Source organism: Macaca nemestrina, chromosome 17 (genome assembly GCF_043159975.1).
Source record: "Macaca nemestrina isolate mMacNem1 chromosome 17, mMacNem.hap1, whole genome shotgun sequence".
NCBI classification, from domain to species: Eukaryota; Metazoa; Chordata; class Mammalia; order Primates; family Cercopithecidae; genus Macaca; species Macaca nemestrina.
Window position 1 is genome coordinate 3,682,936 of NC_092141.1, and position 20,023 is coordinate 3,702,958.

At 51.6% G+C, this 20,023-nt stretch overlaps 1 protein-coding gene across 3 annotated transcripts in view; it reads right to left on the minus strand.

Moving 5' to 3' along the window:
* Positions 1-20,023, minus strand: part of LOC105474350 (transient receptor potential cation channel subfamily V member 3) — a 47,274-nt gene that overhangs the window by 1,386 nt on the left and 25,865 nt on the right. For 2 of the 3 annotated variants that reach the window (XM_071082134.1, XM_071082133.1), the window contains exons 8-16: positions 19,088-19,368; positions 16,498-16,674; positions 15,318-15,476; positions 14,514-14,615; positions 12,464-12,537; positions 9,190-9,355; positions 5,301-5,367; positions 3,263-3,537; positions 1,293-1,405 (exon numbers count right to left, since the gene is read on the minus strand). In XM_071082134.1, coding sequence (XP_070938235.1) covers positions 1,293-1,405; positions 3,263-3,537; positions 5,301-5,367; positions 9,190-9,355; positions 12,464-12,537; positions 14,514-14,615; positions 15,318-15,476; positions 16,498-16,674; positions 19,088-19,368 — 1,414 coding nt within the window. The remainder of the gene's footprint in view (positions 1-1,292; positions 1,406-3,262; positions 3,538-5,300; positions 5,368-9,189; positions 9,356-12,463; positions 12,538-14,513; positions 14,616-15,317; positions 15,477-16,497; positions 16,675-19,087; positions 19,369-20,023) is intronic. The other variant, XR_011615316.1, reaches the window with a different exon arrangement.

The window sequence follows — 20,023 nt, forward strand, 5'->3', positions numbered from 1 at the left end:
TTCCAGGGGGTGTGGTTTCAGTCAGAGAAGTGAGTTAAGGTCATACTTAAAGAAGGTGGTCCGTGGGCTCAGGCAGCTGGGTCAGGGTAGGAGGAGGTGGGCTTATCAGAAAAGGTGGTCATGGAACCGGGCGCGGTGGCTCACGCCTGTAATCCCAGCACATTGGGAGGCCAAGGGGGGTGGATCACTTGAGGCCAGGAGTTCAAGACCAGCCTGGCTAACACGATGAAACCCCGTCTCTACTAAAAATACAAAAATTATCCAAGCGTGGTGGCGTGTGCCTGTAGTCCCAGCTACTGGGGAGGCTGAGGCGTAAGAATCGCTTGAACTGGGGAGGCCAAGGTTACAGTGAGCAGAGATCGCACCACTGCACTCCAGCCTGGAACTTCATTTAGAAAGAAAGAAAGAAAGAGAGAGAGAGAGAGAGAGAGAGAGAGAGAGAGAAGGAGGGAGGGAGGGAGGGAGGGAAGGAGGAAAGGAAGGAAGGAAGGAAGGAAGGAGAAAAGGTGGTCATGGGATAAGTAAAGACTTTAAAAAAAAAAAAAAAAAAGCCAGAGATCTGTCAAAGTAGCCATGTCACTTTCCATCTGCCAGGGGCAAAATGGGACTCAAGTCACCTGGGGTCACAGGAACTCACACAGGTAAACAGCAGGAAAAGGAGTGCCAAGCAGGCAGATCTTCCCTAAACCAGATAGCAAACAGAGAGAGACCGTGGAGGCACCTTCAAAAAGGCAGAGAGAGGGGCTGGGCGTGGTAGCTCACGCCTGTAATCCCAGCACTTTGGGAGGCCGAGGTGGGTGGATGACCTGAGGTCAGGAGTTCGAGACCAGCCTGACCAATGTGGTGAAACTCTGCCTCTACTAAAAATACAAAATTAGCTGGGTGTGGTGGCACATGCCGGTAATCCCAGCTACTCAGGAGGCTGAAGCAGGAGAATTGCTTGAACACAGGAAGCAGAGGTTGCAGTGAGCCAAGATCGTGCCATTGTACTCCAGCCCGGGCAACAAGAGCAAAACTCTGTCTCAAAAACAGAAAAAAAAGAAAAAAAAAAAGCAGGGAGGGGAGCCACTGTTGGCAGTCTCCTCTTTCTCTTCTGAAGCTCGGGAACCCCCATCCCAGGGCCCTATAACCCCATAAGCAAATTCCTTCTTCCGAGGAGGCCACTGGAAGAGACAGCAGCTATGGTTATGATGAGCAAGCAGCGGCACCGTTTCTCTAACATCTTGTCACTGACCTGCCCCTCTCTGCCCACCCCAAAGACCACAGCCCCAGGGCCCTTCCCCCGTGGTTACCGCAAACACAGTCGGAAATCTTCCTTGGCCACTCGGCACAGCTCTCCCATCCGGAATCTGCTCCTCAGCCATTCTGGTAACATTTTCTCAAACTCCAAGATGGTCCTGGCTCTCTGGGGACATAAGCAACTCTAAGGAGTAGGCACTCACACTCACAAGCACACACAAGTGCACACACACTGTCAGTGAGCCCACTCCCCCCTCGCCCCATGCTTAACGGATCGGAAGGGTTTGGCTGATCTACAGAATTCAAAGACAAAAAGCAGGCCAGGCGCGGTGGCTCACACCTGTAATCCTAACACTTTGGGAGGCCAAGGCAGGTGGATCACCTGAGGTTAGGAGTTCAAGGCCAGCCTGGCCAACATGGTGAAACCCTGTCTGTACTAAAAACACAAAAATTAGCTGGGCCTGCATCAGACGTCTGTAATCCCAGCTCTCAGGAGGCTGAGGCAGGAGAATCACTTGAACCCAGCGGTTGAAGGTTGCAGTGAGCTGAGATCCCTCCACTGCACTCCAGCCTGGGCGACAGAGCGACACTCCATGATATAAATAGTATTTCTGAAAGCCCAGGAGCTTCCTATCTGACAGGGCTGGGGTCCTGGAATCCCATGGCAGAGGACCATTCAAACACCATTTAGTCCCACCCCCTCCCAGGCTTGGAACCTCTCTGCTGTTTCCTGGCCATAATTTTTCCAGTCTCTCTTGTAGCAGTATCAACAAACCAATTAAGAGGGCCTTGGCCAGGTACAGTGGCTCACACCTGTAATCCCAGCACTTTGGGAGGCTGAGGCAGGTGAATTGCTTTGAGCTCAGGAGTATGAGGCCACCCTGGGCAACATGGTGAAATCCCATCTTTACAAAAAATACAAAAATGACCCAGGTGTGGTGGCGCATGCCTGTAATCCCAGCTATTTGGGAGGCTGAGGTGGGAGAATCGCTTGAGCCCGGGAGGCAGAGGTTGCAGTGAGCTGATATCGCGCCACTGCACTCCAGCCTGGGCGACAGAGCAAGACCCTGTCTCAAAAAAAAAAAAAAAAAAAAAAAAAAAAGGAGGGCCTTAATAATGAGAAACTTCCATGTGTCACGTCAAAGTTTTTCTCCCTGTAGCACCCCCATGTACCTCTGCCTTCTGGGACCACAGAAGGGGTCTGCTCCCTGTTTCACAGGTTGCTCTGTAGATATCTGAAGGCACTCTCACCTTTATCAATAAGCATTTCTTTTTCTTTTTTTGAGACAGAGTTTTTGCTCTGTCACCCAGGCTGGAGTGCAATGGCATGATCTCGACTCACTGCAACCTCCACCTCCTGGGTTCAAGCGATTCTCCTGCCTCAGCCTCCTGAGTAGCTGGGATTACAGGAGCCCACTACCACACCCGGCAAGTTTTTGTATTTTTAGTAGAGATGAGGTTTCACCAGGTTGGCCAAGCTGGTCTCAAATTCTTGACCTCAGGTGATCCACCCGCCTCAGCCTTCCAAAGTACTAAGATTACAGGGGTGAGCCACCATGCCTGGCCGCCAACAACTATTTCTTAAGAGGCAGTCTCCAGTCCTCTCCCAAACCTGGTTACCACCTCGGGACCCATCCTATGCATTGGTTTCCTCAGCACGTAAGAAGTGTTCAGGCCAGGATAGAATAGAGCAGAACTGTCACTTCCATTGTCCTAGGCGCTGTACTCCTCTTAATACAACCTAAGGTCATACTTCAACATCCATCAATCACACTGTCAACCCTGAGCACAGCACCCCTGTAAGCCTGAGTTTTTCTACACGTGCCGTTGCACAGCCACACTTCGTAGACCCTACACTCAAAGAACCTAGGCTAAGGCTTCCTCAATCCTGGCCACACACTGAGCAGCTTGTGCAGATTCTCAGGCCCCACCACAGACCCACTGGTGCTGACAGTAGTCAATGACCATGTGCTGAACTGAATCCCATGGAGGCCCCCACACTGGGGTCTCCACCTAGACTCACCTGCAGGCGCCAGATACGCTCGCTCTCCTTGGAGACGTTCTCCACAGTCTCGCCCATCAGGGCAATGAGCATGTTGAGGAGCAGAACGAAGGTGAGGATGACGTAGGTGATGAGCAGGAACAGAAAGAGAATGGGATACTTGGAGTTCTGCTGGATGTTCAGGTCACCCAGGCCGATGGTGAGCTTGAAGAGTTCCAGCACCGCGTCGCTGAAGCTGCCGTAGGAGCTGCAGTCCTTGTTGTCTTTGGGACACTTCTCGATCAGTGAGGCCAGGGCTAGGGGAACATAACAGGGTGCTCTCCTCAGCTCTCTGCCTGGTGAATTACTCTACAAGCTTGCGTGTATCTGCCCACACGACAAGCCTGCTGCCTCCTTCTCTCTGGCCATTAAATCCCATCTCCAGCTTCAGGTCCTCCCAAAGCCTCATCAGGCTGGCTTCTCTGCCCTGGCCTCCTGCAGAAAGCCCTTCCACCTAACAAAGCCCAGAGTCTTCTCTCCTTCCTCTACCCCACAGTCGGCCCTTGATCACTTCCAGCCTTGCAGAGTTGCTAATTATAATCCACGTGTGTGTCCCTGGCTCCCCAGCTAGTCTTTGAGCTCCTGACTTCCTCTAGCCTGAGTCATTTCCCTCAAGGCTGTAAGATCCTGAGTCTCCTCCTAATGCTCTGTTGTGAGTTCCCCATGAGCAAGACCAGGCTCACACTTCCCTTCTTTCCAACACACCACAATAGAGGTTCACTGCTGGATGGATGGATGGATGGATGGATGGATGGATAGATGGATGGATATGGATGGATGGATGGATGGATGGATGATTAGATGGATGATTGCATGGATGAATGAATGGATGGATGGATGGATGAGTGATTAGATGGATGGATAGATAGATGATTGGATAGATGGAGGGAGGGAGGGACGGATGGATGGATGATTGGATGGATGGATGGATGGATACGGATGGATGGATGGATGATTAGATGGATGATTGCATGGATGAATGAATGGATGGATGGATGGATGATTGGATGGATGGATGGATGGATGGATGATCAGATGGATGGATGGAGAGATGATTGGATGGATGGAGGGATGGATAGATGGATGATTAGATGGATGGATGGATTGATGGATGGATGATTAGATGGATGGATGAATGGATGGATGGATGATTGGATGGATGGATAGATGGATGGATGGATGGATGGATGGATGGATGGATGGATGGATAGATGGATGGATAGATGGATAGATAGGTGGATGAGCAAATTAAATGAGAGAGTAAATAGATGGATTAATAAACAAGCAGGTGAAGGAGCAAATAAGCAAATTGTGACCCAGAAAAGGTACCAGACAGATGGACACAGCTACCTAATTTCAAATGTCAATGGTCACTGAAGAAAAGAAAAAAAAGCAACTGGTATGTGGGGGGAAACGATCTCTCTATGCAGAGCTTAGAAATACAACCAGATGGTGCTGTTCCCTCTGTCGTACATGGAGAGATTTTAAGAGGGGGGGCTCCTTCCTGGTCCCAGCAGACCAGAGAGGCTCTCACAGTTATATCTAAAGCAAACTGTGAGAGCAACATGATGTGAAACCCAAAGGAAGTTGCCTCAGGGCATTACTTTGCTCCTACTTTGCAAAGACCATCAGTCGAGTTTCTGTGGACTTTAGTTTCCCCATCTGTAAAATGAGGCTGAAAACACTTGCAGGACCTGTCTTAGGTCGTGAGGGCCACATAAGCAATGAATGGGAAAGCCAGAGGTGTACACCACACAGTGAAGCTGGATTATGAGTGGCTGGCCTGGTTCAAATTCCGGAGTCTCTAAGCCTCAGCTATCTTATGATCGGGGCGACGACTCCCACTTGATCAAGTTGTTGAGAGAAGTAAAAAGGTAATGCTTGGAAAATGCCAAGCTTGGCAGGTGCCCCACTGGTAGCTGGTCTAATTGCTGCTGAGGCCACCATGTGCTTTGTCATTTTGACATCTGAATAAAGTGTTTATAAATGTGGGAGTTACTATCATTTATAAATCAATTACCTACTCCAAATCCAAGCAAAAAAACGATATATACGAACAAGAACTTCAAAACATCATGCAAAATGACCTACAAAGAAATAAACATAATTCAAGAGTAAGATATAAGCACATATTCACGGTCCCCTGATCTTCCTGCTTCCCACCCTCTCCCACCTCCCCCCTAACCATCTCCTCACTCACTTAGGCCACTCTCCCTTCCCCCAGCCAAATCCTCCTGATGCTCCAACACTCAGCTCTGAATCCCACCTCCTCCAGGAAGCCTTCTGTTTCTGCTCTAGCCCCAGGTTCTCTTCTCCCTGTGATTCACCCTGTGCCTTTCACCATAGGGTCTCACATCTGGAATCCTCACATTCCTGGGGGCAGTGGCATGCTGGAGCCAGCTCACAACAGCTCGCAATAGCTGTTAACTTCTCATGAAGCTTGTGAGCTGGTTGTTAAACACAGCCATTATTCAGAACTAAATCAAACTTTCAGTTATACGATGAATAAGTTCTGGGATCTAATGGACAGCATGATGGCTGTAGTTAATACTGTGTTGTGGATTAGAAATTTGCTAAGAGAATAGATCACAAATGTTCTCACCCCACAAAGAAATGGCAACTATGTGAGGCGATGGGTATGTTAACTAATTTGAAATTGGGAATCATTTCATAATATATACCTATATCAAATCCTCACATTGTATATCTTAAATTTATACAATTATATATGTCAACTATACCTCAATAAAGTTGGGGATAAGGCCGGGCGCAGAGGCTCATGTCTGTAATCCTAGTACTTTGGGAGGCCAAGGCGGGCGGATCACGAGGTCAGGAGATCAAGACCATCCTGGCTAACACAGTGAAATTCTGTCTCTACTAAAAATACAAAAAATTAGCCGGGTGTGGTGGTGGCACCTGTAGTCCCAGCTACTCAGGAGGCTGAGGCAGGAGAATGGGGTGAACCCGGGAGGCGGAGCTTGCTGTGAGCTGAGATCGTGCCACTGCACTCCAGCCTGGGCGACAGAGCAAGACTCCATCTCAAAAAAAAAAAAAGAAAAGAAAAAAGAAGAAAAAGTTGAGGATAAATTATTATTTGTATTGCCAAAAAATTAAACCATATAAAACTTACAATTAAATAAAGTAAGTTATATTTAAAACAGAGACAAGCCGGGCGCAATGACTCAAGCCTATAATCCCAACACTTTGAGAGGCCGAGGTGGGTGGATCGCCTGAGGTCAGGAGTTGGAGGCCAGCCTGGCCAACATGGCAAAACCCCGTCTCTACTAAAAATACAAAAATACAAAAAAAAAAAAAAATACAAAGGTGGCACTCACCTTTGATCCCAGCTACTCCAGAGGCTGAGGAAGGAGAATTGCTTGAACCCAGGAGGAAGAGGTCGCAAGGAGCCTAGATCGTGCCACTGCACTCCAGCCTGGGAGGCAGAGCAAGACTCCATCTCAAAAAATTAATTAATTAATTTAATTAAATAAAACAAAGACAATAAATGTTCAAAACTCATCCCTGTCTAGTTATTTCACTATATTTACAATTGTGTGTGCTTTTGAGATTACTTATCTCTATGATAGCCATATGGCGGGAATTCTAGAGTGGCGTGGATCTGCATGTTTCTCCCTAACTCCACGTCCAGTAACATAATGTTGGTAGCTGGAAACTGGCCCTGGGAGGAGAACAGTAGTCTGCCCTTCTCTTCGATTTCACTTTCCGCAGTTTTGGTTGCCTGTGGTCAACTAAGACCCAGAAATCTTACACACAATACAATATTCTGAAAGAGAGAGACAACACTCACCTACTTTTATTACAGTGTATTGTTATCATTGTTCTGTTAGTTATTGCCATTAATATCTCTGTGCCTAATTTATAAAATACATTTTATAAATTCCACATAGCCAGTTGAGTCTTAAAATCATTTGTTGCTTCCCCCCACCCGCCCCCAGCACTTTGGGAGGCCGAGGCAGGCGGATCACCTGAGGTCAAGAGTTGGAGACCAGCCTGGCCAACATGGTGAAACCCCGTCTCTACTAAAAATACAAAAATTAGCTGGGCCTGGTGGCGCACACCTGTAGTCCCAGCACACCTGTAGTCCCGCTGGGGCGGGAGAATTGCTTGAGCCCGGGAGGCAGAGGTTGCAGTGAGCCAAGATCGCACTATTGCACTCCAGCCTGGGTGACAGAGCGAGACTCAGTCACAAAAAAAAAAAAAAAGCAAAAAAGTATTCTAAGACTCAACTGGCTAAGTGAAATTTACAATAAACTGTATTGTATAGTATATTTTCATTATTTGCATAGATGTATATGTATAGGAAAAAACAGCATATTATATAGGGTTTGGTACTATCTGCAGTTTCAGGCATTCATGGGGGGTCTTAGAACATTTTCCCCAAGAATAAGGTGGGGCTACTGTATTTACATCATGAAAATTAGTAAATGCCACAAATCAGAGATTGATTGACTCATTGTTTTGTTGATATCTAGATCTAAATGATTTAAGACAGTAATGGAGAAACTATTAATCCAGATCAAACTTAAAATGTGTTCTGTCCACAGCCTTTACATTGTGTATAGCACAAAAATACCAACAGAATATTCTTCTGATATTTGCAAACTAGTATCCAATTCAGCAAAGAAGTTGCTCACATCATTGATAAACAAGTAAAGTTCAACATAAATCTTAATTGTTTTACTTTAATCACTGCTTATAAAGAAAAATCTCAACCAACATTCATATCTGAACAGCACTCTTCTGTCAATTGCAACCAAAAGTTGACAACAAAAACTAGAATTCAATAAAAAGCAACAAATAGGCCGGACGCAGTGGTTCACGCCTGTAATCCTAACACTTTGGGAGGCCGAGGCGGGTGGATCACCTGTTCAGGAGTTTGAGACAATCCTGGCCAACATGGTGAAATCCCATCTCCACTAAAAATACAAAAAAAGCTGGGCGCGGTGGCTCAAGCCTGTAATCCCAGCACTTTGGGAGGCCGAGACGGGCGGATCACGAGGTCAGGAGATCGAGACCATCCTGGCTAACACGTTGAAACCCTGTCTCTACTAAAAAATACAAAAAGCTAGCCGGGCGAGGTGGCGGGCGCCTGTAGTCCCAGCTACTCGGAAGGCTGAGGCAGGAGAATGGCGTAAACCCCGGAGGCGGAGCTTGCAGTGAGCTGAGATCCGGCCACTGCACTCCAGCCCGGGCAACAGAGCGAGACTCCGTCTCAAAAAAAAAAATAAATAAATAAAATAAAAATAAAAATAAAAATACAAAAATTATCCAGGCATGGTGGTGCATGCCTGTGATCCCAGCTACTCTGGAGGCTGAGGCGGGAGAATTGCTTGAACCCAGGAGGAAGAGGTTGTAGTGAGCCAAGATCGCACCACTGCACTCCAGCCTGGGCAGCAGAGCGAGACTCAGTCTCAGAAAAAAAAAAAAAAAAAAAAAGCAACAAATTATTCTAAGACCCAACTGGCTACGTGGAATTTACAATAAACTGTATTGTATATTTTCATTATTTTCAAATTGCGTGATACATATCCTTTACATAGTAAACTGTATGATAAGTGTATGTGTATACGTACATACACGTATATATATACATATTCCACCCACACACACACACACACACAACACACACACACACACACAGAGCGGTTGTTAAATGTTTACCAGCACACCACTGCCCAGGAGTGAGAACATTCCTCCACGAAGTGTACCCCTCCCCAGCGCCCCACAAGCCTGGGGGATTTAAGGTCTGGACACGTAAAGCCTGACGGAAAGCAAAGGGAGCGCATGGCATTCGGGAGAAAGAGCAAGTGACCTGCCCCTCTTCCTCTCCAGATCTCAGTTTCCCCATCTGAAAAAGGGCCCTCCCGCCGGCACAGCTCCCAACGCACCTTCTGGATCATGACGCTGTACATGCCCATGGACTGGAACCCCCTCGTGTAGTAGAGCATGTTAGCCCAGCCCAGGGCCATGGCCAGCACGAGGCAGGCGAGGTACTCTTTGTAGGCAAACAAGTACAAGAAGACAGACAGTATCACAAGCACAGCTTGGATAAAACTGTTCAGGAGACACAGGAAACACGGGCCTTACTTACTTCTCAGCATCAGGGCAAAGATATGCAAATCCCCCAAACCTCCCTTAAACCCCCTAAGCAGTCATCCCAGTGACGGATGCTGAAGACACTGGAATCAGGCTGCCTCAGATCCATTTGGCTACCATAGAATTCAGCCTGTAGAGACAGCACCAGATGCCAGTCACAGCAAGTGGTAAGCTGATTGCAGCTGGTGGGGACTTAAAAAAAAAAAAACACATTGGCCGGGAGCGGTGGCTCACGCCTGTAATCCCAGCACTTTGGGAGGCCGAGGCAGGCGGATCACAAGGTCAGGAGATCGAGACCACGGTGAAACCCCGTCTCTACTAAAAACACAAAAAATTAGCTGGGCGCGGTTGTGGGCGCCTGTAGTCCCAGCTACTCGGGAGGCTGAGGCAGGAGAATGGCGTGAACCCAGGAGGCGGAGCTTGCAGTGAGCCGAGATCGCGCCACTGCACTCCAGCCTGGGCGACAGAGCGAGACTCCGTCTCAAAAAAAAAAAAAAAAAAAAACACACATCCACAGGGCCGCAGAAGATTCTAGGGTGCTGCCCCGGAGGCCCTATATTTTTTAAATTACCCACACGGGCCTGGCGTAGTGGTTCACGCCTGTAATTCCAACACTTTGGGAGGCCGAGGTAGGAGAAGCGCTTCAGGCCAGGAGTTCAGGACCAGCCTGAGCGACATAGTGAGACCTTGTCTCTACAAAGAAAAAAAAAAAAAAAAAAAAGTAGAAAAACAATCTAAATCACCCACATAATTTCTGATTCCCACGTCGATTTGAGAACTACTGGAGTAGACTAAAGATGTGGTAAATGATTGCATTTTTAACCAAAATGACAAAAACTGCCAATATCTATACTTTTAAGCCAATTATAACAAAAGTCCCCCAAACCCTACTTTTTAAATCGTGGTGTTTTTTTTTGGGGGGGTGCAGGCAGAGACAGACTCTTGCTGTGTCACCCAGGCTGGAGTGCGGTGGTGCTTTCTCGGCTCACTGCAACCTCTGCCTCCCAGGCTCAAACGATTCTCCTGCCTCAGCCTCCCTAGTAGCTGGGATTACAGGCGCCCACCACCACACCCGGCTCATTTTTGTATTTTTAGTAGAGACGGGGTTTCACCATGTTGGCCAGGCTGGTCTCGAACTTCTGACCTCAGGTGATCCACCCACCTCGGCCTCCCAAAGTGCTGGGATTACAGGCATGAGCCACCACGCCTGGCATTAAATCTTTTTAAAGTATGATATATGCTAAATGAAATAAGCTAGATGACTCCACTATATGACTCCACATATGAGGTACCTGAAATAGTCCAATTCACAGGGAAAGAAGGAAGAATGGTGGTTACAGGGGGCCAGGAAAGGAGAGGAATAGGGGCTGTTGTTTAATGGGTATGGAGTTTCAGTTTTGCAGGACAAAAACAGGTCTGAAGACTGCCCAACAATGTGAATGTACTTCAAAGTATTAATTTGTATGCTTAAAAAACGGTTATGGCCGGGCGCGGTGGCTCACGCCTGTAATCCCAGCACTTTGGGAGGCTGAGACGGGCGGATCACGAGGTCAGGAGATCGAGACCATCCTGGCTAACACGGTGAAACCCCGTCTCTACTAAAAAATACAAAAAACTAGCCGGGCGAGGTGGCGGGCGCCTGTGGTCCCAGCTACTCGGGAGGCTGAGGCAGGAGAATGGCGTGAACCCGGGAGGCAGAGCTTGCAGTGAGCTGAGATCCGGCCACTGCACTCCAGCCTGGGTGACAGAGCGAGACTCCATCTCAAAAAAAAAAAAAAAAAAAAAAAGGTTATAATGCTAACTTTTATGTTACGTGTATTCTACCACAATTAAGTTTTGTTTGTTTTTGGTTTTGGTTTTTTTTGTTTTTTTTTTTTTTTGAGACGTAGTGTCGCTCTATTGCCCAGGCTGGAGTGCAGTGGCACGATCTCAGCTCACTGCAGCCTCCGCCTCCCGGGTTCAAGCAATCCTCCTGCCTCAGCCTCCCAAGTAGCTGGGATTACAGGTACATGCCACCATGCCTGGCTAATTTTTGTATTTTTTGTAGAGACAGGGGGGTTTCACCAGGCTGGTTTCAAACTCCTGACCTAGATGATCCACCCACCTTGGCCTCCCAAAGTGCTGGGATTACAAGCACGAGCTATCGTGCCTGGCCCATGGTTAAAATGTGTTTAAGTACAATATATCGCAAACATACAAAATCAAAATCTATTCCTACACAGTCATATGCAGACGTCGGGATAAAAACACTGTCTTATAACATCAGGCAGTTTCCGAAATTATAAAACAGCTAACAAAAGTCACAACACAGGCACGGTTGTAAGAGAAATCATCGGATTCATCAACTGCATTTTAGACTGAAACGAGGAAGAATGTCTCCCTCCACGCTAACAAAACAAATAAGAAGCAGAAGAGGCCAGCGCAGGAGCTCATGCCTGGAATCCCAGCACTCTGGGAGGCCGAGGCAGGCAGCTCACTTGAGGTCAGGAGTTCAAGACCAGCCTGACCAACATGGCGAAACCCCGTCTCTACTAAAAATATAAAAAGTAGCCAGGTGTGGTGGCACACGTCTGTAATCCCAGCTACTCGGGAGGCTGAGGAAGGAGAATTGCTTAAATCCGGAAGGTGGAGGTTGCAGTGAGCTGAGGTCACACCATTGCACTCCAGCCTGGGCAACAAAAGTGAAACTCCATCTCAATTAAAAAAAAAAAAATCCATAAACAGGACTGCTAAGGCTGTTCCTGCCTTCTCCACTCCATGCTGCCTTCTGCTTGGGGCTCCGTGACGGGTGGAGTCGGCCATCATCACCACCTCGGCCTCCCAGAGTGCTGGAATTACAGGCATGAGCCACTGCGCCCGGCAGCCCTGACGTTTTCTGACCCTCTCCATGGGCGTCTACGTGTCTCCTGCTGGGAGGAAGACAGGAGAGCCCTGGCGTGTAACCACGGCAGAGTGACTGGGACATGGTGGCACGGCAGGCTGGTTGTTCCAGGGGGACGCGGCAGCTGCCATACAGGACACCAACCCTGCCTGTGAGGCGATAACCGAGGGGCCAGACCTACTTACAAGACAAAGTGAAACCAGGCATCCGAGAGGATGGACTGCAGATCCGAGGGTCTCAGCAGGAAGATGGCAATGCCCTAAGGCCAAGAAGGAAAGACAAACTGCACCCTCTTCATGACCCTCACCAGGGGGCTGAGCCTCTGCATGACCCTCACCAGGGAGCTGAGCCTCTGCGTGACCCTCACGGGGGAGCTGATTCTCTGCGTGACCCTCACCGGGGAGCTGAGCCTCTGCGTGACCCTCACCGGGGGGCTGAGCCTCTGCGTGACCCTCACCGGGGAGCTGAGCCTCTGCGTGACCCTCACCGGGGAGCTGAGCCTCTGCGTGACCCTCACCGGGGGGCTGAGCCTCTGCGTGACCCTCACCGGGGGGCTGATTCTCTGCGTGACCCTCACCGGGGAGCTGAGCCTCTGCGTGACCCTCACCCGGAGTAGCTGAGTCTCTGCGTGACCCTCACCGGGGAGCTGAGGCTCTGCGTGACCCTCACCGGGGAGCTGAGGCTCTGCATGACCCTCACGGGGGAGCTGATTCTCTGCATGACCCTCACCGGGGAGCTGATTCTCTGCATGAACCTCACCAGGGAGCTGAGCAGGGGGTGCTTCCCCAGGACCAAGACTCAGTGAGGGCTGAATGTGCAAAGGCCGGGCTAGAGTCCAGGTGGTGGATCTAAAAGGGGACCTGTGCCTGGGGGGCGTAGGCACCTCCACGGTGAAGGTGAACGCTCCCTCCAATCTTCTCACCTCCCTCACTCCTTACCCCATCCTCACCCCAGAACCTGCAAAGCGGTACTATCACTACAGCCACCTTCCACTCCCCAAATCCAGCCTAGCGTTCCAGCCTCCGAGCCTTTGCTCATGCTGTTCCCCATACCCACCTTGTAATGACTTTGTCCTCATTGTCCTCGTGCCCAATCCTAACCCACCAGAGTAAGTGCCATCTCTGCCTTCAAGCATCTCTACCATTCCCTGTCCCCAGATAAAAGTCACCCCCTTCCTCTGAACACTGATCTGAACCCAGCTTAGGGTCTTTTTTGGTCTATCATAAAGTCTTGATGTTTATGCCCATGCTATGTCCCCCACCAGGCTGTGAACTCAAAGACAGCAAACTCGTCCCATCCCTGTCACCTCCTCCAGGGCCACTCATATATAGAAGGTGCTCAGATTATATGTGTTGATTCATTGGATGGACAGATGGATGGATGGATGGATGGATGGATGGACGGAAGGACGGATGGATGGACGGAAGGACGGATGGACGGACGGACGGACGGATGGATGGAAGGATGGAAGGATGGATGGATGGATGGATGGATGGATGGATGGATGGATGGAAGGATGGATGGATGGATGGATGGATGGATGGATGGATGGAAGGAAGAAAGGAAGGAAGGAAGAAAGGAAGGATGGATGGATGGATGGATGGATGGATGGATGGAGAGATGGAAGGATGAATGGATGGATGGATGCATGGATAGATGGAAGGATGGATGGATGGATGGATGGATGGATGGATGGATACATGGAAGGATGGATGGATGGATGGATGGAAGGATGGATGGATGGATGGATGGATGGAAGGAAAGAAGGATGGATGGATGGATAGATGGAAGGATGCATGGATGGATGGATGGATGGACAGATGGAAGGATGGATGGAGAGATGGAAAGATGGTTGGATAAAGGATAGAAGGATGGTTGGTAAGGATAAGCGGGCATGTGAATGAATGAATGAGTGGCTGAGTCCATGAAAGAGGGCAGGTGATCGGATGGGTGGATGGGGGTGGAAGAGGACAAGGGACACTGAGTGGCTGGGAAGGTAGATACACGGTGGATAGCTGGGCAGATGGATAGGGAAGTAGATGAATGAAGTAGGTAGGATAGGCCAGTCTTATCCATTTTTTCCCAATTTATAACTCAGAAAGCTAAGGCTTGGGAAGGAAACGCCTCCCTGAAGCCCCCCAGCAGTAACGGCAGAGCAGACAGGGATGGAGGCCAGGCCTGCTATCACCTGCCTGCCTCGCGGGGTGGTCTGGAGGGGCCGAGTGACCCACTCACCTCTTTCACGGAGATGCACGTGGCCCAGATGAGTACGAACATCCTCCCGAGGAGCTGCAGCCACCCCATCTTGTGCGTCAGGGCCAAGGGGTGCGGGAGGGCCTGGGGGGATAGCAGAGGGGTGGTCGGAACAGGGAGTAAGGTGGACCAGGCTGGCACCAACTCTACAAGGACCAACACACAGGTAAAACACTCAAGCCAGGCCGGAGGCCAGCACGAAACCCGATCTCTGTACAGAGCGAGAAAAGGAGGAGCAGCTCCCTGACCCCACCCTCCCCACCCTTGATGGAAACCCATAACTCTACAACGACAAGTATCAGCCAATCGGTGCTAACAACCCTCACACTCCATTGCAATAGCCTTTCCAGAACCCATTCATATCCAGACACTCAACACGGCCTCACCGCACCATTCAATAAAGCCGAGGCTCCGTGCCCCACGTGACGCATGGAAGCCGAGGCCCAGCAGGCAGGGAGAGCTTATCGTCCTCCCATTTCCTGCAGCCCTCACAGCAGAGACACCCAGTCAGTTCTGTATTTTGACAGAGACCCTGGGCAGGGCCTGAGTCTCCGAATTCTCCAACTTTCCCCCCAACATGGGTCTGCCTGGAACTCAGCACCTAGGGTTTAGCCCAACTAAGCACCGAAGACTTACTCAGTTCCCTAGAAAATGTGAAGGACAACTGGGGACCCCACCCAAATCTCCTGGCCTCTCTGGCCTCAGTTTTCCCACCTGCACGTGGGGCAGCTCCAAGCCCCGCCAGCTCTGACCGCCCCATTTCTCCCCTCCACGGGGCCCACGTACCTCCTCCTCCCGGGGGCGGTAGTACGAGACGAGGGTCAGGGTGATGTTGTAGAAGAAATAAAAGCAGAAGGACAGAAAGAACATGTACTTGGCAAATTTCTTCCACTTCATCCGCAGCAGCGTGTGCAGTGGCTCCAGGGTCAGCATCTCATGCCGGTTCTAGGGGTAGAATGCCACCAGTCACCATGGAGATGAGGGACAGAAGGAGCGACCGTTTGCTAAAGGCCTGTGGGAGCTCTGAGGCAGTGCCCCTTCTGCCGGGGTCCATCATTATGCCCAATGGACTGGTTTGGCTGGAAATGCTGGGAGGGCGATTTCCGGCTCCTGAGGCTCCTCCCCACGGTACTCGGGCAGTAGTCAGAGGCCGCAGGAGCCTGGGCTTGAGGACTCGATGCACAGCAGAAAGTGGAGGATAGAAGCGGGCAGGAGGTAGTGACAGGGGTTCCAGCCCCAGTTTGCCCCTCCTTTGCTGTGTGACCTTAGGACAGCCCTGACTCTCTCTGGGCCTCAGACTCCTCACCTATAAAACTCCTAACAATCCTGTCCTACCAACCAGGCTGCCGTGAGGGTCTGGGAAGACCCAAGGCAAGGAGACTCTGGGAAGCATGACTCTCGGTAAAGTATGGAGGAGGAAGACCCAGCCTGCTGCCTCACTTCCCCCAAGAGCTGAACACCTCTCATAGCTGCTCCTCTCTTCACCTTCGGTGGCACCAAACGCTCCCCTCCAGCCTCCTCCAGGAAGGCCTCCTGATTGCTTCTCAGCGCACCCTCTGACCCTCATTTGGGATCAGGTTTTGGGGAAGAAAGAATTCTAAGCCTGACCATATACACCAACAGGGGGGTGGGAGAGAAACAATATGGAAAGGATCAACCCCAACCACCCTGTCACCCACACCCACACCCAAACAGCCCCGGATACTGGACCGGAAGACCCCCACCTGCCCCCACCACCACCACTCAGGTCTACAGTCCAAGGTCAACCAGGAAGAGGCGGGCCCAGCATCTGTCCCAGGCCTCGCCCTTTCTGTGCCTGACTCTGCCCACTGAGGCAGCAGAGTGGGGGATGCAGACACGGGGCGGTGGAGCTGGCAGCACTGGGTCTTCCCAGCGTCCTTGGAGCCCCTGGCCTGAGGTCCAGGCCTCTGTTCCCTGCCCTTCCCTGCCTGCGCAGGAGACCCACGTCGATGTTGGTGTTGTAGACGGTGATTTCCAGCACGGAGTTGTCCGTGGTGGTGTCCACGTTGGTGAGGTCGTAGAGGGAGGACGACACGGGTCCGTATGCCCAGTCAGTGAACTTCCTGGACAGGCTCCGGAGCCGCTTCTCCTTGATCTCACGACTGAGGATGTACTTCAGGATCTGGGACAAGACGAGGAACAACTGTCAGCTGCAGAACAGGGGCTTGAGGCCAACAGGGCTGGACCAGCCAGAGGTGGGCTGGGCCCAGGAGATACTCCCGCCCAGGATGGGTGGAGACCTGCCTCTGCGCCTGGCACGACGGCCCCTGGGCCCCGTCTTTATCTGCGGAATGTACACACAGCTTGCTGTTCTGCCCATCTCACTGGGGGATGTGAACACCGGGGACAAAAGGTGTGAAGGTTCTTCGCAGGCTGCAGCAAGCTGCACAATCGGCTTGAAACGCCTCACGCCAGCTGGGGCCCCAGTTCAGTGAAAACTCCAGGCACTGATGATTTTTTAGAAACAGTTTCCGTTTGCTCTGGACTTGAGAAGAAGCCAGAAGTGTTCTCAGTGTCCCCAGCTCACCGTAAGCCAAGACCCTTCCAGCTGTGGCTCACCACTCTGGCCAGACAGCTGGTGACGAGAAACGCCACGCCCCACAGGGAGGCCCGCGGGACTTCGGTAGGTCAGTGATCCTCAAACTCTGTTGCATGTTGGGGTCGCTGGGAAACTTAGAAATTCCCACAGCATGGGCCAGGTGCAGTGGCTCACGCCTGTAATCCCAGCACTTTGGGAAGCCAAGGAGGGGCGGGTCATTCGAGGTCAGGAATTCGAGACCAGCCTGGCCAACGTGGTGAAACCCCATCTCTACTAAAAATACAAAAATCAGCCGGGCGTGGGGGTGCATGCCTGTAATCCCAGCTACTCAGGAGGCTGAGACAGGAGAGTCGCTTGAACCTGGGAGGCGGAGGTTGCCGTGAGCCAAGACTGTGCCACTGCACTCCAGCCTGGGCGATGAAGTGAGAGTCTAGTCTCAAAAAAAAAAAAAATTCCCACAGCATCAACTAATGAAATCAAAATCTCCAGGGTGGGACCCAGGAGAAGCTTCCTGGCTAGTTCCAAAGTGCAGGCTGGATGCAGAGCCGCTGTCTCTGGCTCCTACTTCCAAAAAGCTGAGCCCTGGGTTACCCCCGGATGAGACATGGGCTTCCTAGGGCACCAACTCAAGACCCAAGAGGAAGGGACTGTTGGGAAGGACAGTGTCAGAGATCTGGCCTCACAAGACCCCGTGGGTGCCCCATCCCATCTGTCATGAGGGCCCAGGCAGAGAGCTTCTAGGGATAAGGCCAGGTCTCTCCGTCCCGCACCCCAGCCTATAAAAGCCCCAGGACGGTGGCCAACCTGGGTAGCATCCAGGAAAGTTTTTTGGAGGACACGGAACAGAGGAGGGAAGCGGGGGACAGGTGCCTCCCCCAGGCCAGCCACAGCGGGCACATTGTCCCCTAGAAAACAAGGGGGTCCTGGGGCCATGCTCCATGCAGGAAGCCTCCTCCCCGGGCTGGGGTGGCAGGGACAGCACCTGCCACAGTGGCACACAGGGAAGATGGCCTTGGAGAAGGCTCCTTCTGCAACCACAAGCTGACTCTTCAAAGCCCCAGCAAGCTGTGACCCTGAGGGTAGGCAGGAGCTGCGGGGAGGCAGACACACAATTCCTTCTCTGTTGAAGCAGTTCTCCATCTCCTCCTCCCCCACAGGCGAATCAAAAGGCCCCTTGTGGGCCCCAGGCCTGACTACTTGGGACAGGACCAAGGCCCTCGGGGCAGCTAACCAGGGAGGCGGGTACCCTGAGGCTGGCACAGCTGCAATTACTTAACAGCCACCACCCCCCAGTGTCCTCTGGTGGCGTCCCAGGAGCCACAGCCTCCTCGCAGAGGAGTGAGACAGTGAGGCTGAGGAACACACTTGGACCCCAGAATCCGTCCCCTAAGAACGTCTCAGACCAAGCCATGACACCAGCCCCTGAAAGAGATCCGAGCCCAGCCCTGCTCAAGTCTTCACCAAGGCTCCCAGCTAAGCCTCGGTTATCTCAGCCACATCACACAAGGCAAGAAGGGCCCAAAGCAGCCACACTCTCGGCTGGGGACACGGCACAGAGTTCCAGCCGGACAAACAGGCTGGAGTCTCTCCATGACTGGGAGATGGCAGCATATTAGCTCTGGGCCCAGAGCAGCCATTCTGGAACTCCCATCCCCGTGAGAGGCAGAAGGCCCCAAGGGCCACCCACTCAGCCCTGCTGGGGCTTCTGTGTCACCTCAGCCTCAGACTCCCCCAGCCTAAGGACAAGAGATGGAAACGCGGCGTATTAGGGACTGAAGTCTAGAGAGTGGGCTGCATCTCACCAGCTCCGCGTGGCCCCTCAGAACAAACCCACCTCGGGCCGCCACGCCACTGCATTTCTGGACCTAAGTCTGGGACCTTCTCAAGGCTGAGGCTGTGGTCGCTGAATCCCCGATAGGGCCCCCGGCGCTGAGAGAGTGGCAGCTGTGCCTCCTGACCTCCCGACCTCCCGCTTCCCCACGCCCCATGGCCCCACCTCGGCCTTGCCCATCTTGGCGGCCAGCTGCAGCGGCGTGAGGCCATCGTTGTTGCGAGTGGTCTCCAGCTCCCAGTTGCCACTCCGCAGTAGAATCATGTCATACATGCGCTTCACAAAGTCGTTCTGCGTCTTGAAGTCCTCGGCCACGGTCACCAGGGCGTGGAGGATGTTGTTGCCCCGCGAGTCCTGCGAGGTGATGTCCGTCTGCTCGTGGTCCATCAGCAGCTGCACAATCTCGGGCTGGTTGGTGCAGGCTGCCAGGGCCAGGGGCGTCTCACCTGGCGGGTGAGCACATCGAAGCTTGGTTCTCTCATGGGCCAGAAGCAGCGTCCCCCAAGACCCAGGACTGGGGCCCATATCCTATCTCAGCAGGACTGGCAACTCAGGTTCCCTGGCCCTCTCCCCATCTTCCGCTTCTATGGGGAAGAGTGAAGCTAGATCACGGCAGTACCCTCCTAACTGGCCTCCCTGTCTCCACCCTGGCCTTTTAATACTCTGCTCAGCACAGCAGCCAGATCAATCTGCTAGTGCCTCTCCCAGAATGAAAGCTCAGGTTCCAACGGCAGCCCACTAAGCCCTGCATCCTCTGACCTCCTCTCCCCATCACTCACTCCCTCCGGCCACAATGGCCTTCTTCCACCTCCTCCAACAGGAGGCCCCGGGGCCTTCGCTCGTCTATCCCCTCTGCCTGTAGATAGTCGAGTCACTCACTCCCTCACCTCCTTCACGTCCTTGCTCAAACATCACCTTTCAATGAGCCACCCTAAACACTGTTTAAAATTAAAATCCACCCTCCTCTTGCCCCAGACAGAACTCCTCATTCCTTGTCCTCTGCTTTACTTTTTTTTTTTTTTTTTTTTTTTTGAGACAGAGTCCTACTATGTCACCAGGCTGGAGTGCAGTGGTGTGATCTCGCCTCACTGCAACCTCCAC